Below are 16,144 nucleotides of genomic sequence, written 5' to 3'. Positions count from 1 at the left end.
ACTTTTCTCCTCAATTTTAGATCTTGGATCATCTCTCCACACCATTGCTCAACCTCTTTCTCTCCATCTTTGGTTTCAATTATTGATGTTTTTAGCTTCTTCATCGTCCAATTGGAGGTCTCTTACTCCTTTTTCATGATGCCTCTATTCGTGAGGATCATCGACCTTCGGCCATCTTCTCTCCAAGCACTAGTCCTTATTATGACCATAGCCTTCTGTTTGTCTTCTCATTGCCATATCATATAAAGGAGCCACAGTAACCAACATGTCACTTTGTCATATAAATAAAAATAAAATAAGACATCTACAACATCATCATCTATCCATCTATAAAGCATGCCATATCAGCCATTTTGCCATATCATTATAATGTAAGAGCCACATCAGCCACTAATAAGATACAACAGTCTATGTCATCAAATATGTTAGTCAACTACATCAATTTGCTATATTATCAAATACGTCAATCAACCGTATGATACATCAGTCTTCCACATTGAGTTTTTGAGCTACTATGTCAGCTTTTGATCTACCATGTCAGTCTATACTATCAAATTTGCGTGATATATGGTCTCCCATATTTGCTTCTTAGTTGCTACATCAACTCTTGATCTACTACATTAACTTTCGATCTTCTATAACAACTCTGGATTTGTCATATCAATCTTTATGCTACTGTATTAGTTCTTGATATATCACTTTGGTCTTTGAGCTGCCACATTAGCTCTCGATCTACCACCACATCAGCTCAACTTCTGATTTACTGCATCAGATTTTAGGCATATTTGTAATTTGGTTTACCAACTCAAGTTGGCATCTAAACATGATTTTAGGGATTACATAATTTTAAAAAGATCACATAGTTTTAGATAATTATATGATTTTAGAGATCACATAACGATCCATATCTTTCTATAATATTTTTTTTATTAGCGTAATCTTATATTAGTTTATATTATTATTATTTCTATATATAGAGTTTGTATATTAGCCTATATAATCTTTGAGGTGTACCGAATGTAATGGAAATTGAGATATAAAGTCTTCTTTCTCTTCTTCTGCAAATATTTCAACAGTTTGGTTGGATATATTCGTAGCTAGAAGACAACCGAACGGTATGTCCACGATTCGGAGGACAGCTACTTCTGGACGATGAAAATCGTATCTTTTTTGGCTTATGACAGAAGTCGGTCACGTCCTATGAACTTCCAGTTCTAATGTAATTCACCAGCTGATAAGCTTGGAGAATTTGTATCAGAAAAAACAGAAGGAAAAAGGTTGGAGGATCCGACAAGGAGACGGCAGAATCCGACCCATGTTCTAATCTAGATATGACGGTTGAAAGGTGGGAAAAGGAGCCTTTTGTCAAGCAAAGTCACGTACCATGTCTTGGTTGAGACTGCATCATATGAGTTTGTTCAATGGTGAAAAGGTTGATAAATTAAGGATGGTGCACGTTGTCTAACAAGTGTTTGGTTCTAATACGAGATTGTTGGAAAGAAGCATGCTTTTCATAGGGGTGAGACAATTTGGTAAACAAACCTCACCATATCAAAACAAAAGAAAAAAATCCAAACAGGTTTCGTTCTCTAGTTCTCCACATTTTCTTAACACCGCTAAAGGAAATGTAGAAGAAACATCCTTCATGGAATGACAGATAAGAAACCACAGCAGCACATTGATTTTACCAAAGCACGAAAGGTGTACATTGGTAATTCAACAAACGTATACAATGGTGATAAAATAATGTGACTTTGCACCAAACCAGTACAGAAGAGTAACCAAATATTTATTTCTCCTCTTTTTTTCCTTAGAAGCGTTAGGCAACGACGAGTTAGTCAAATTTATTGTAGTGAAAAAAAAAAAAAAAGCAAACAAACTAAAAATGACGACACCACCTCTCAAAACCTTAACCTCGAAATTAAGAAAACGGGATATTTAGTTTAGTCCAACCATCTCTTATTCATTTTTTCTTGAACACATTTTGAATCAGTCTTGAAGCCATCCTCTAACGCACTGTAACAAACAAAGTCTTTAACTATTTTCTCCTATCGAATAATCGAGCATTTCTCTCAAGTTAAATGGCCTGTAATACAAGAAATTATTATCTAACCCTGTGCACCACACATCAGCTGTGTACCATGATAATAACGTGAGATGAGGTACATGCATCGGCAATCCGAGATAAATGCATAATGCATGGAGTCACAAAAATTGAAAGGCATGATTAGTATGGTGCATATGGTGCAGTATGTAATATCAAACACCCGTGTTTGGGCCCTTTATCTCCTTTTCCGTACTAATATAGTGTCATGTGTGCCCATTTAAGACTTGGATCCATGGTCGGTGCTCAATTTGCCCAGCTACCTACCTTTAGGCCTTAGAGGAGTGGGGTGGATCGGATTACGTCGGATTACGTCACTGCAGCCTTCTCCATCTAAACAAAGGGGGGGCAAAAAAAAGAAAAAAGAGAGGCTTTTACCCAAAAAATAAAAAATGGCTCCTTTTCCGTACTAATATAGTGTCATGTGTGCCCATTTTGAGACTTGGATCCATGGTCGGCGCTCAATTTGCCCAGCTACCCACCTTTAGGCCTCAGAGGAGTGGGGTGGATCGGATTACGTCGGATTACGTCACCGCAGCCTTCTCCATCTAAACAAAGAGGGAAAAAAAAAGAAAAAAGAGAGACTTTTACCCAAAAAATAAAAAATGGTGAAGGGGGCAAAAAAAAAAAAAAAAATGCTTTTACCCAAAAAAAAGAAAAAAAATGGCGCGAGGGGAGGGGTGGGGGAAGACTCGGGCTTTTTTTGGGTAGTCGGAGTGGGGTTCGCGAAAGCTCATGAGATGTACGTTTTGACGCGTCAAAGCACAGGAGGCCCAAACTTGGCAACGCATTGACCTTTAGATAGGGAAGCTACCGTAATTGTATATATATTTTTAAGGATAAAGTACATATTAAAAAAATTATCTATTTTTCTAGAATTAATGCATCTTATAGAATTTATTTTCATTGAAAATTAGTTAATTATGGAGTGACCAAATTAGTAATTTTTGGACCATGAATTTCCTTTTTTTTTTTTTTTTTTGGTGCGCATAGCGAATGCCCTGAAGCATTTCCGAATAATAATATCTTAAGTTTGTAAAATATAAATTTAGTGAATTGTCTACGTAAAAATTTTCTTTTGCTGTACGACAAATAAGGAAATTGGAAGCATGTAAGTTTCCTTGAAAGCCATCTGGTGGAACCCGAAATGCGTGGCAGCGAATAAAAGGACGCTTGCGACGGCAGACCCTCAATTCGTGGTTATTACCGTGTCAAAATTAGCTGGCTGTCAGCAATACGCAGGAGACCAAGCCATCTTGTTCAACGCCACGGGTTGGGTCTGCTTACTTATCGCTGCTGACTCCTGTCCCTCGAAGAGCCAGGACCATCACACTTCTTTGAGACCATCACACGTCTTTGAGACCACCGACCAGTTACTGGTGCGGAGCATGCAACATCTCCACGTTGCTCAGCAAATTCGTATGCAAAATTTATCGGGTCTTCCAGTAGTCCGTAACAACCGACGCTAACTCGGCACCAAATGGGATACTCTGTTCGTGAGTAGACGCCATTCTTTCACATTTTGCATCCAACTATATGACATAATAGGCTGATCATATTTTGTAGATCTTAATTACTATCAGATCTCCCTCTAATTGAAATACAATCATCCCTGAGACAATCATTCCGCTACTTTTATATTGGTTCCTGCTTGAGAATTTTACTTAGCTTAGATGGCCCTTTTAGATAGGATCTTCGGTATTAGACGAGATTGATAAAATATGATCCGACCCATTAATCTATTCTATTCCCGATCTATCATAAGTAGATTTGGATTTAAAATAAATAGATTCAAATCACAGATAGATCGACTTGTTTAATTTGTTTAATACCTAGAACGAATTTGGATTTCAAATATCTGATCCATTTAACTTGTTTAATCGACCTAATATTTGGATTGAGTTAAATCAGAAAATTTATTTAACATGTTTCAAACTTGTTTAACCTATTTTTGTCATATTTACTCTGATTCAATTAATCCATTTAATCTATTAAAAACCAACTAAACATGTTTAATCCATTTGACCTGACTTGATTGATTTAATAAATAGATTATGTGGATCGGATTAGATTACCTATTGAATAAGCATGTCAGATTCAGATACAAATTTTTAATCTATTTAATAAATGATTGGATTCAAATTAATTAATTTTTAATCTAATCTATATCTAATTTGACCCATTTCTGATGCGACTCAATCCGATTGCCATCTCTAGCATCAGAGCCTACTGATCCTTCCAGTGACGGAGCGTACAAAGAACCAGAAGGGGCCAATACCCTCCCAAAAATTTTAAAATACTTATTATCTATATATTTATATATATGGTAACCTCCTTGTTATTTTAATCTTATATACATTATGAGTCCACTAGTTTGAAAAAAAACTATATAATTAATTTATATATTAATTTTTTATTAAAAATAATAATTTTTTTAAAAAAATAGTTGTTTATTTATTTTTTAATTCTTTATTTATTCTTCAACCTTTAATATGGAAAAGATTATGAAGATTTTTATGCAATCAAAATTATTTTATAAATAATATAAGATAATATTTTTTATCTATCTTGATTTATATATAAAATTAAATATTTATTAATATTTTTATAATATTTTAATTATATATATATATTATTATTATTTATTATAAAATATTTTATTTAAAAAATTATTAATAAATTATTATCTTGTCTTCTCAATATTTGATGTCAGGCTCCGCCACTGCATCGTTCTTATCTATCAAAATCTCTATGCTTTCGCTTACTAATCCACATGTCATTCTGATCCATTTAAGCATCTAATTTAGATAGGATCTTAATATCGGCAAACAAACATCAAAGCAGCCATGACTTCAAGTTGCGTTTGTTTGTGGAATTATTCCTTACTCATACCTGCTTTAGCAATGAATGCTATCCTAGCGTGCAACTTGTAAAAGGCCACACGCGCATGAATGAACATGACACGGGCAACCATAGCTGAGTCTACATGCTAATAGAAACATGTACCCACACAACAGAAGTGCCGTCTTGGTTTGCTTTTCCCAGGCATAGTTTTAATTAACCAGACAGTGACCGAGGAATGATGCGTAAATTCGAGTTTCGGGTCTTTTTTTTCCTTTTTTTTTTTTAAATTCTTGATAGTATTCGGGACGCTAAGCGCCACTCAAATTTGATTAAAACAGAAGAAAGTATTTACGGAGGCAAGATAATTCGTAAACAAAGGATCGCTAGCTGAAATATTAGAACGAACTCGATCCTGAGAACAGAGCCAAAGGCAGTCACCAACGAACAAAAATGAGAGAACAATACATACTTCTGTTGACTTGCAACCAGTTCCTTGCAGCTCTTCGAGCGAGGAGGCTCGAGGTTCAGATTGGAGAATTCTGCTGGTTTACTGAAGGGAGCGTCTTTAATTGATTCCAGATTAACCGTTGTTCATCGATCTTCTCTGGGAGACATCCCCACTGATGAAATGTCAGCCGCTATATTTTCTCTCTGAGAAAATTCTTTGGTTTCTTTCCGATGAAAGAAGCCCCAAGAGAGCCATTAATAACTGATCCCGAGCCCTTCTAAGATGTTTGCCGATTTTCTAAGGCCTGAAGGTAGTCCAAAGAGAATGGATGTTTCGGGGCCGGGTCTGACGGGTAGGCAAGCTGTCAATATATCCAGATGCTAAAAATGACATGTAAGAAAAAGATGAGAGATCGTCTCCGCTCACCGGCCATTCCCTTCTTCGCCATATTGTGTTGCGTGACATCGAGTCTCTTCTGCACTCTTCCACGAAATCAGTGGTGAGAGCTGTGCCAAAAGAAGGGAAAAACGGTGGTAAGGCTAACCTTCCCATGCACAGAATCACCGGCGCCGGAAAAGACAAACGGTGCATGGTCACCACTAATGAGGCGCGGTCTCCCCTCCTATCGTCAGCGCATTCCTCACAATTCCCATGTTCCCCGCCTCCCTCGCTTCGTACGAAGCTTCTCGCATCCCGGATTTCCCTTCTTCATTTGGAAACCAGCCCGCATCGTACGATTTGTTTGGTGGCATGCGTGTAAATTCCACGCTGCACGTGCATTTTGAGGCAGACCAGTCCCCTGGTTGATCCCACAAGAGCATATGGTCTACTGTGGGATTGAAAAGTTGAATAGGTCTTCGCTTCTGAACGCTTCCTATAAATTCGCTCGTTTCTCCCGCCAGAGCTCACAAATTCATAATTCTTAAATCTCATTCTCCCTCTGTGTTTTTTTTGGGTAAAGATTCTCCGCTTCTCACTTTCATTACCCATTCGCACGTTGGAGTTTTGGCGATGGAGCTCGCTGTTGAGTTGCGTCGTGAACCAAACTCCCCACTTCTTTCCAAGATGGCAACCAGTGATGGCCACGGCGAGAATTCGTCCTACTTCGATGGGTGGAAGGCTTATGATTGTGATCCATTCCATCCTACCTCCAACCCAGAAGGAGTCATTCAATTGGGACTAGCTGAAAACCAGGTAAGAACATATCAAAAAAAAAAAAACAAGCACCAATCCACAGGTTTCCGTTGTATCTTTCGAGTGAAAGAATGATTCACCTTCTTTTGAAGTAGCTTTTTTACAATCCAATGGTTGACATCACGAAAGAAGGCTAATCAATCTTTTGCGCGGCAGATACAGCCTAAAACCCAATCCATGTAGCAGTTGTTGCACATTATTATTCTGTTACTTATAGTCTCTGTTCGATAATCTCAAATTAATCTTCAGAAGTCATACTCATTAGCTATTTATATATATATATAATTTTCAGCTTTGTCTGGATCCGATACAAGAGTGGATTAAGAATAACCCGAAGGCCTCCATTTGCACTGAAGTAGGAGTTTCAGAATTCAAAAATATTGCAAATTTCCAGGATTACCACGGCCTGCGTGTATTCAGAGAGGTAATTAACAAAAGTGCAGCTTATTTATTTACTTATTTGAGGAAAAGGAAGATATTGTGCATTATTACAGCACAGTACCCAGCTTTTATTGATAAAATAATATTTACAAGGTGAAAAGAGGATATTAAAAGAATTAACAGCAGAGTCTGATTATAGGATGTATCAGAGTGTAACAAAAAAAAATACTCCTGTTTAGAACCAAAAGGATGAAAAAAAGGTATGCGTAAACGTGAAGCTTTTTTTATTGACCGAAAGTGATTAAGACTTGTACGTGATTGAAATCTTGATATATAGTGATTTAAAGGTGGTCCTGTTCGTAGAAGTAAGTAATTGTAGTTGCTTTCTGGATGTAACGCAAAATGGATGACGATGTGATTTGTTGAAACTTGCAGGCCGTTGCCAAGTTCATGCGGAAAGTGAGAGGAGGAAGAAGCGATTTTCATCCTGACAGGATAGTGATGAGCGGTGGGGCTACTGGGGCTGCCGAAGTAATAGCCTTCTGTTTGGCTGACCCCGGCGAAGCATTCCTTGTTCCAACGCCGTATTATCCAGCGTATGTCTTATAAGCTCCTCTATATACAAGTTACTGATGTTTATTGCAGACACGACATGGTCCTACATTTTTTTTCCAAAGCTGACGATATGGTACATACCAAGATATATATTCTAATTTACTAGTCAAATAACACTGAAAATTCAAGAAAAAAGAAATATTCTTGGTTATACTTTTCTTCTTATATACATGAAAGCTCTATTGCTGAAATTTCATTTATATTTAACACTAGTCATATTTATCAATAGATTTGAACATTTTGCAAGTCTATACCTTGCATATCTAAAACCTACCTGGAAATGGCATCTTGAAACTTGATCGTCTTATATTCATTATTTGCACAGCAATATACATATATATAATAAGCACAGATAATATTGCGAACAGCGAATCTAAAAGTTAAACTTACAATAACTCGTATATCGTGTTCAGATTCGACCGAGACCTGAGGTGGAGAACAGGAATCCAGGTCCTTCCGATTCAGTGCAAGAGCTCCAATCATTTCAAAATCACACGGACCGCACTCGAATCTGCCTATGAAAAAGCCCAGAAGGCAAATGTTAGAGTTAAAGCGGTCATGGTAGCCAACCCATCAAATCCACTGGGGACAATATTGGACAGAGAGACACTAAGAATGCTGGTCAACTTCACCAATGGCAAGAGGATCCACCTAATCTGCGACGAGATCTTCGCAGGGACAGTCTTCAAGGATCCCCAATTCGTCAGCGTCTCAGAGATAGTGGATGAGGATCCTAACTGCGACCGAAGCCTCATCCACATCACCTACAGCCTCTCCAAGGACCTCGGCCTGCCTGGATTCAGGGTGGGCGTGGTCTATTCCTACAATGATACGGTGGTTAGATGCGCTCGGAGGATGTCGAGCTTTGGACTAGTCTCCTCACAAACACAATACCTGCTCGCCTCCATGTTGTCAGACGATGAATTCACAACCAAGTTGATAGAAGAGGTCAGGAGGAGGCTTTCGAAGAGGCACGAGTTATTCACTTCTCGGCTTGCGAAGGTGGGAATCCAATGTTTGGAGAGCAACGCCGGCCTGTTCTGCTGGATGGACTTGAGACGGCTTCTCAAAGAATTCACAGTTGAAGGAGAACTGGAGCTGTGGCGCGTGATAATTAATGATGTCAAGCTCAATGTGTCGCCCGGTTCCTCGTTTCATTGCCACGAACCTGGGTGGTTTAGGGTGTGCTTTGCCAACATGGATGACGAGACCATGGATGTAGCCCTTGGAAGGATCGAGTCCTTTGTGCTCCGGACGAAGGAGGCTGCAGTGCAAGCTAAGAAGAAGAAGTGGAAGCAGGATGGGCTACGCTTAAGCTTGCCTCGGAGGTTCGAGGACATGGCCACCATGACCTCCAGCCTAATGTCACCGCACTCTCCTCTTGTTCCAGCCACCACTTCAGCTCTAGTGGTATAGCCAGTGATGCAGAAGAGGAAGGTGGAAAAGACTGCCGTTCCTCTGCCATTTTTTAGTACATACGTATTGACATGCCATAGGATAAAATTTCTGGATCGGTATTGAAGAAATTATGATCAATCCGTCATTACCTATCATATCTTTATACGTGCACATAAGTACGTGCGATATATTTTGTGGCGGATGATCGCAGTCCGATCATAAAACTTTCTACGGTCGATTCGATTATAAAAATTTTATCCCATGCTATTCTTTAGCTCTCATTCTTTGGAACATACATTCTTTGTTTCTTAGAACCGATGTACGGGGCTAAATGTTTACAAGTTACTCGAATATGTATGTTGTTTCCTTCCTCCATTTTTTCAAGGAAGATTGTATCTTTGTTTTTACGAGTAAAAACTACTCAAATATGTATCTTTGAAGTCTACAAGGAATGTTTTAGAAAATGAGGGAAAGAAAGTCCTTAGCTCTCTGTTTTCTCTGTAATGGTGAAAAGGATCGTATTGACCTATGTTATAAAATCTTGACTTGGAATGAACCATGGACTGGAGATGGAGACAAGGTAGCATTCAAACCCGACCAAAAATCTTCTTTGTTCCTCGAAAGGATTAGAGAAAAAAAAAAAAAAAAAAGAACCCTTGAAATCACAAGAGAAAAATGGTCCACAATTAAGAAACCTACTCAGTAATTGATAACAACAGAAAACTCCCATTCAAAAAACAAAAGATAACAATAGAAGACTCAACTTTATAGCACCGCAGCAGAAGTTTTATATGCTTCGACTTCTTATCCTGCTACGTGGAAGTTATTTGCTTGCCTAAAATGGTAATAATAAATGTTAAGAATTGGCGACCCCAAAAGCATTAGTCCACGTTGAGAGCTTTCATAAAGAATGTATTCAAATAGAACACTCCGATGTCTTGAACCGATCCAAAAACGCAACCATTCTTATTGTTGTGAATAAAAAGCTTAGCGGACCACTTTATAGCATTGGTAAAGTTGAAGACTTCATTTTTTTTTCAAGATGCAGGAGATGCAGGATCCTTTACGATGGTTCGCTTACATCATAGTCTCACGTAGCACTTGATGGCTGTTATTAGGAGAGAGACGCCATCAAATAAAATATACCTTGTATGATTGCATGACACGTAAAGGTGTCTTATCTGATGGTCGTCTATCTTTAGATGGCATGGCAACCATTGAGTATTGCACCAGATTTTGCGGTGCAAACCATGCACCGCCAAAGGATTTGTGTCCTTGTTCTAGCCACTTAATAAAGGATTTTTGGGAACTTTCCATTGGGCCTTGTCATCATTTTACCTTTCCAACAATACCTACCCTCAATTGTTCTAAATTGCCCTTTAGAAGATATAAAATGTATTACAATGCAACTGTTTTAACTTGAATCCTTCAATTGGACATTTTTTCTAATTGTGAAACTCATTGTAATCATCATTATCATGATTATTATCATCATCATCCGTAACTTATCCCACACCTAAAACCCACTTGAAAAGGACTTGTGGGCAAGCTTATCGCTATTTTTGGAAGTTCCTATAGTTCTTGATGATGGTCACAAAAGCCGTGTAGTCTCATTAGATGCTGTCTTCATATGCTCAGAAATCCTAGACTGGTTTGGTTTTGGTATTTCTTGTACTAGTTTATTTTCATCAATGCAGTGGGCAGGGTCTGTTAGAATTTATCTGATTAAATCTATCTGAATATAACTATCACGCTTTCGATCCGAAATTGTGAATCGAGGATCATGGCAACCGCCGCATACTCATAGAAAACTTTTTCTATAAGCATGCAAGATATCTCATCATTATATCTTACACATAAAGTTAAATAATTTTTTTAATTTTTAACAATCAAACCTTAGTTCAAATAACAAATCAAAACTCAGTATCCAAAAGAAAAATAATTGTCTGACAAAGTCAACACTTAAAATAAAAGTCTTGAATCAATTCTGAGAAAATCCTAAATCAAATGAGCTAACTCTATCTCTAATCGCTCTCCCAACCGAAATCCCGCATCATGCTAATTTTCTGAATCTGTAAAGAAAAATATAAAACTCATCATGAGCTAAATAGCCCAGTAAGCAGTGTATACCTTTAACTGAATAAATCAGGCAATAATACTGTACATATCGGTTTACTGATAATAACAAAATCAATATATAAATTCATAAAATCATAATCATACTATCAATCATATATAAAATTTCAATTCATCATAATTTCAGATTATGCTTATCATCTTAAATTCATCAATTTCTTAAGTTCTTCTTACCAACCATGACTATAACCATATTTTTCCTGTAGCAGGATAATAATACCGCGTATCTGCTTGCGGTAGGCTGCGAATCATCTGGCAGCCAAGTCCTTTGGAACCGCTGGTCTCGCTGGCGGTTTGTTGCTGGTCTCTCTGGCGACATGTCGCTGGTCTCACTGGCGACATAAATCCTCAGGACAATCAATTGCCAACGTATATGCCCCCATTGACGGGGTCCTTTACATAGTCAGGTTGTCAAATTCATATCATCTTTCAATTCATATATTATTTTCAAAAATAATATAAATAAATGATATTCGAGTCAAATCAATCATATCATTCTTTATGATCATACATCATCATAATAATTTTTCAACAATAACTTCAATCATAAATAATTTCAATAAATAACTTCAATCATAAATAATTTCAATAATTATTTTCAATCACAATTAATTTCAATAAATATTTTCAATCACAAGCATATCATGAATTTATTTAATTCAAAATTTATAATTTATCAGATAAATTCAATAAAAGTAAACACTACTTACCTCAAAAGAAAATTCAAACTAAGAATTTTAGAAATCTTGAAAATCCTTCTCCGGACCTAATTTGTCAAATATCATATTTTTTAATCAAAATTTTATCGAATTAAAAAATTAAAATTTGTTAAAATCCAATGTCCTCACATGGATTAACTAGACGACAGCGTCCAGGATTTTCGGATTGATCCATGGAAACTCTTCTTATATTTCTTTTAATTATTATTATTATTATTATTATTATTTAATTCCATAAATCCTAAAAAAATCTAAAAGAGAGAGCAGAGAGAGAGTTTCTCTCTTCCTTTCTTTTTCTCTCTTTTTTTTTCTTCTTTTTCTTTTCTTCTTTTTTTTTCTTCTTTTCTCGAGCTCCTTCCTGGCCGAAACAGGGGACCGACAGATCCCCTCCCTTGACCGACCGTTTAGGCCACGGCCGACACGACGAACCCGTCGGCAGAGGGGGGCAACCTCTCTCGAGTTCGGAGAGGCAAGGCCGGCGGTCGGTTGTGATCGCCGGCGCCGGAAAACCAAAGGAAAGAAGAGACCAAACAGGGATCCCTTCTCCAACAAAAATCGATGACATCCGTCACCGGCAGTCGTGCACAGAGGCATGGGAAGAAGGAGAAAGAAGAGAGAAAGAGGAGGAAAGCTTACTTCGACCTCCGGTGACCCCGTCGGTGAGCAATCGCGGCGAGCACGAAACAAGTATCCGCGGCTCCAATCGGAGAAATCAGGGAGGAAGAGAGGGAAAAAGGACCGGTGGAGGGCTTCTAAGGAAGGGGAGAGCCTTTTTATAAAGAGCTCTAGGATTCCTGGTGGTCCTAGGACTCCCGATCACCATGGTCTCATCAGAGAAGAAAACTCCTATCGGGAGTCTTCTTCCCGATTTCTCCTGTTTCTGTTTTTTTTGTTTTTTGAGCTTGGGCTTGAGTCTTGATAGTTGGGCTTGGGCTATAACATTCTTCACACCTAAAAGAAATTTCGTCCTCAAAATTTTTCATACCTTTGGTCTCGAAGAGCTGGGGATATTTTTGCTTCATTTCATCCTCTAATTCCCAAGTAGCTTCTCTTTGCGAATGTCGACTCCACTATACCTTGACATAAGAAATGTTGCGACATCTCAGCACTTGTTCTTTACGGTCCACGATCCGTACAGGATATTCTTCATATGATAATTCCTTTCTAGCTTACAATGGTTCAAATTCCACGATGTGACTTGGATCTGGTAAATATTTTTTTAACATAGAAATATAAAAAATATTATGAACTCCTGCAAGTGAAAGTGGTAAGGCAAGTCTATAAGCCACCTCACCAATTCTTTCCAAAATCTCAAACGGATCCACATATCTAGGATTCAATTTGCCACGAATGCCAAATCTTGAGATTCCTTTTGAAAGAGATACTTTGAGAAATACATGGTCACCAATTTGAAATTCTAATTTTCGTCTCCTGTTATCTGCATAACTTTTCTGTCTGCTTTGTGCTGTCCGAAGTCGTTCTTTAATTAATTGAATCTTCTCGACTGCTTGTTGAACAAGTTCGGGACCCAATATTCTCCGCTCACCAACATCATCCCAGTGAATCGGTGATCGACATCTTCTACCATATAATGCTTCATAAGGTGCCATACCAATGCTAGCCTGATAACTGTTATTGTAAGCGAACTCAATCAAAGGTAGATGCTCATCCCATGAACTTTTCATATCCAAAATACAGGTTCTCAACATATCTTCTAAGATCTGAATAGTTCTCTCTAACTGACCATCAGTCTGTGGATGAAAAGCTGTACTGAAGTATAATTTTGTTCCTAATACCTTGTGTAAGCTCTTCCAAAACTGTGATACAAATCTGGTGTCTCGATTCGATACAATGGTCACTGAAATTCCATATAGCCTTACAATTTCTTTCATATATAATTTTGCTAGTCTTTCCAAAGTAAATCCAACTCTAATTGGTAGAAAATGTGCAGACTTTGTCAATCGGTCCACAATCACCCAGGCTGCATCATTTTTACTTGGAGTCTTAGGTAGTCCAGTTACAAAATTCATAGTGATATGTTCCCACTTTCATACTGGAATATCAAGAGGTTGAAGTAGTCCCGCAGGTCTCTGATGTTCAGCTTTAACTTGTTGACACACCAAACATTGAGCCACAAATTGAGCGATCTCTCTCTTCATATTATTCCACCAGTACATTTCCTTTAAGTCTCTGTACATCTTAGTACCTCCCGAATGAACTGTATAACCGGTCTGATGTACTTCCTGAAGTATTTCATGCTTGAGTACTGAATCATTGGGTACGTAAATTCTGTTTTCGAACCTCAACGAACCATCATCATGTATTTTGAATTCAGATTGAACACCAACTTCCACTGAATTTTTTATTTTCATTAGTTGTGGATCATCATTCTGGACAACTATAATTCTTTCAATGAGTGTTTGCTGAACCCTCATGTTGGCTAATCATACAGTTGAGTCATATATTCGGATGTCTAATTTTAGTTTTCTTATATCCTCCAATAATTGACTTTGATGTGTGATTAAAACCGCCAAATTTTTCATGAATTTTCTACTAAGGGCATCAGCAACGACATTAGCTTTTCCGGGATGATAATGGATTGTTAAATCATAATCTTTCAACCGTTCTAACCACCTTCTCTGTCTCATGTTTAATTCCTTCTGTGTAAAAATATACTTCAAACTCTTATGATCAGTAAATACTTCACACTGCACACCGTATAAGTGATGTCTCCAAATTTTTAGGATAAAAATCACTGCAGCTAATTCCAAATCATGTGTCGGATAATTCTATTCATATGGTTTCAATTGTCTTGAGGCGTAGGCCACTACCTTACCATGTTGCATCAATACACAGCCGAGTCCTTTTTAGATGCATCACTGTATATTATGAATTCTTCATCTCCTGTTGGTATAGTAAGGATAGGGGCTGAAACTAATCATTGTTTTAACTCTTGAAAACTCTGTTCACAATCTTCGGTCCACTCGAATTTAACCCTTTTTTGAGTAAGACAAGTCAAAGGTGCAGCTATGCGGGAGAATCCTTCTACAAATCGTCTGTAATAACCTGTCATTCCCAGAAAGCTTCGAATCTCGAAAATATTTGTAGGTCTGTTCCACTGCATCACAGCTTCCACTTTTGTTGGATCCACAGAAATTCCATCTTTAGACACGATGTATCCTAAAAAAATTATTTTGTCCAACCAAAATTCACACTTCTTAAATTTGGCATAAAATTTTTCTTTCCTCAATATTTGTAGTACACACCGTAAATATTCCACATGCTCCAATTTGCTTCTTGAATATATCAAGATATCGTCAATAAATACGACAACAAACTTATCAAGATAGGATTTGAATATTCTGTTCATTAAATCCATAAAGATCGCTGGAGTATTGGTTAACCCAAATGGCATCACTAGAAATTCATAATGTCCATAACGAGTTCTAAATGCAGTCTTTGGTATGTCATCTATTTTGATTTTTAACTGATGATATCCTGAACGAAGATTAATTTTTGAAAAGACTTGTGCACCTTACAGTTGATCAAATAAATCATCGATTCGAGATAGAGGATACTTATTTCTGATAGTATTCTTATTCAACTCTCTATAGTCGATACAAAGCCTCATACTACTATCTTTCTTCTTCACAAATAAGACTGGAGCTCCCCAAGGAGATACACTAGGCCTTATAAAATCTTTATCCAACAAATCCTGTAATTGATCTTTTAACTCCTTCAACTCCATAGGGGCCATTCGGTAAGGAGCTTTAGAAATCGGACCAGTATTGGGTGCCAACTCAATGGTAAATTCAATTTCTCTGTCTGGTGGTAGTCCGGTTAAATCATCAATGAATACATCCGAAAATTTATTTACGATAGGAATATCCTGTAACTTCAATTCATCATATTCTTTATTCTTTATTGATACTAGGTAACCTCTACATCCCTTTCTTAGCATCTGTCTAGCTTGCACAAATAAAATAATACGTGGAGGGGTGGTTTCTGTACTTCCATCAAAACTGAATATTAATTCTTTCGATATTTAAAAATTCACTCTCTTTTCATGACAATCCACAGAGGCATGATAAGTAGCAAGCCAATCCATTCCTAGAATGACATCGAAATCATGCATATCTAGGATCACCAAATCTATCGGTAATTCTCTTTCTCCTATTTGGATACTACATGACTTGCACACACTTTCAGTACTCAAAATACCACCTACTGGTGTCTCAACATATAATTTGATTTTCATAGGTTCACATACTATATCATGTTGTCTAATAAAAGTAGTGGATATAA

The 16,144-nt window shown here is 37.4% G+C and overlaps 1 protein-coding gene across 1 annotated transcript; it reads left to right on the top strand.

Moving 5' to 3' along the window:
* The first annotated feature begins 6,323 nt into the window (after positions 1 to 6,323).
* Positions 6,324 to 9,254, top strand: LOC105043536 (1-aminocyclopropane-1-carboxylate synthase-like). The gene is made up of 4 exons (XM_010921113.4): positions 6,324 to 6,590; positions 6,883 to 7,014; positions 7,407 to 7,567; positions 8,000 to 9,254. Exons 1-4 carry the CDS (start codon positions 6,408 to 6,410, stop codon positions 9,000 to 9,002), a joined length of 1,479 nt encoding a protein of 492 aa, XP_010919415.1. The 5' UTR covers positions 6,324 to 6,407; the 3' UTR covers positions 9,003 to 9,254.
* The last annotated feature ends 6,890 nt before the right edge of the window (positions 9,255 to 16,144 follow it).

Source organism: Elaeis guineensis, chromosome 4 (assembly GCF_000442705.2).
Source record: "Elaeis guineensis isolate ETL-2024a chromosome 4, EG11, whole genome shotgun sequence".
Lineage (NCBI taxonomy): Eukaryota > Viridiplantae > Streptophyta > Magnoliopsida > Arecales > Arecaceae > Elaeis > Elaeis guineensis.
Note: the sequence above shows the minus strand (reverse complement) of the source record. Positions and strands in the feature narration are given on the sequence as shown.

What these genes read in the sequence shown, in the direction of transcription:
- LOC105043536 (XM_010921113.4), top strand. Translation starts at nt 6,408, where the DNA reads ATGGAGCTCGCTGTTGAGTTGCGTCGTGAACCAAACTCCCCACTTCTT. An exon ending in GCCTGCGTGTATTCAGAGAG is followed by an intron (nt 7,015 to 7,406) that starts GTAATTAACAAA and finishes TGAAACTTGCAG; the next exon opens with GCCGTTGCCAAGTTCATGCG. An exon ending in CCAACGCCGTATTATCCAGC is followed by an intron (nt 7,568 to 7,999) that starts GTATGTCTTATA and finishes TATCGTGTTCAG; the next exon opens with ATTCGACCGAGACCTGAGGT.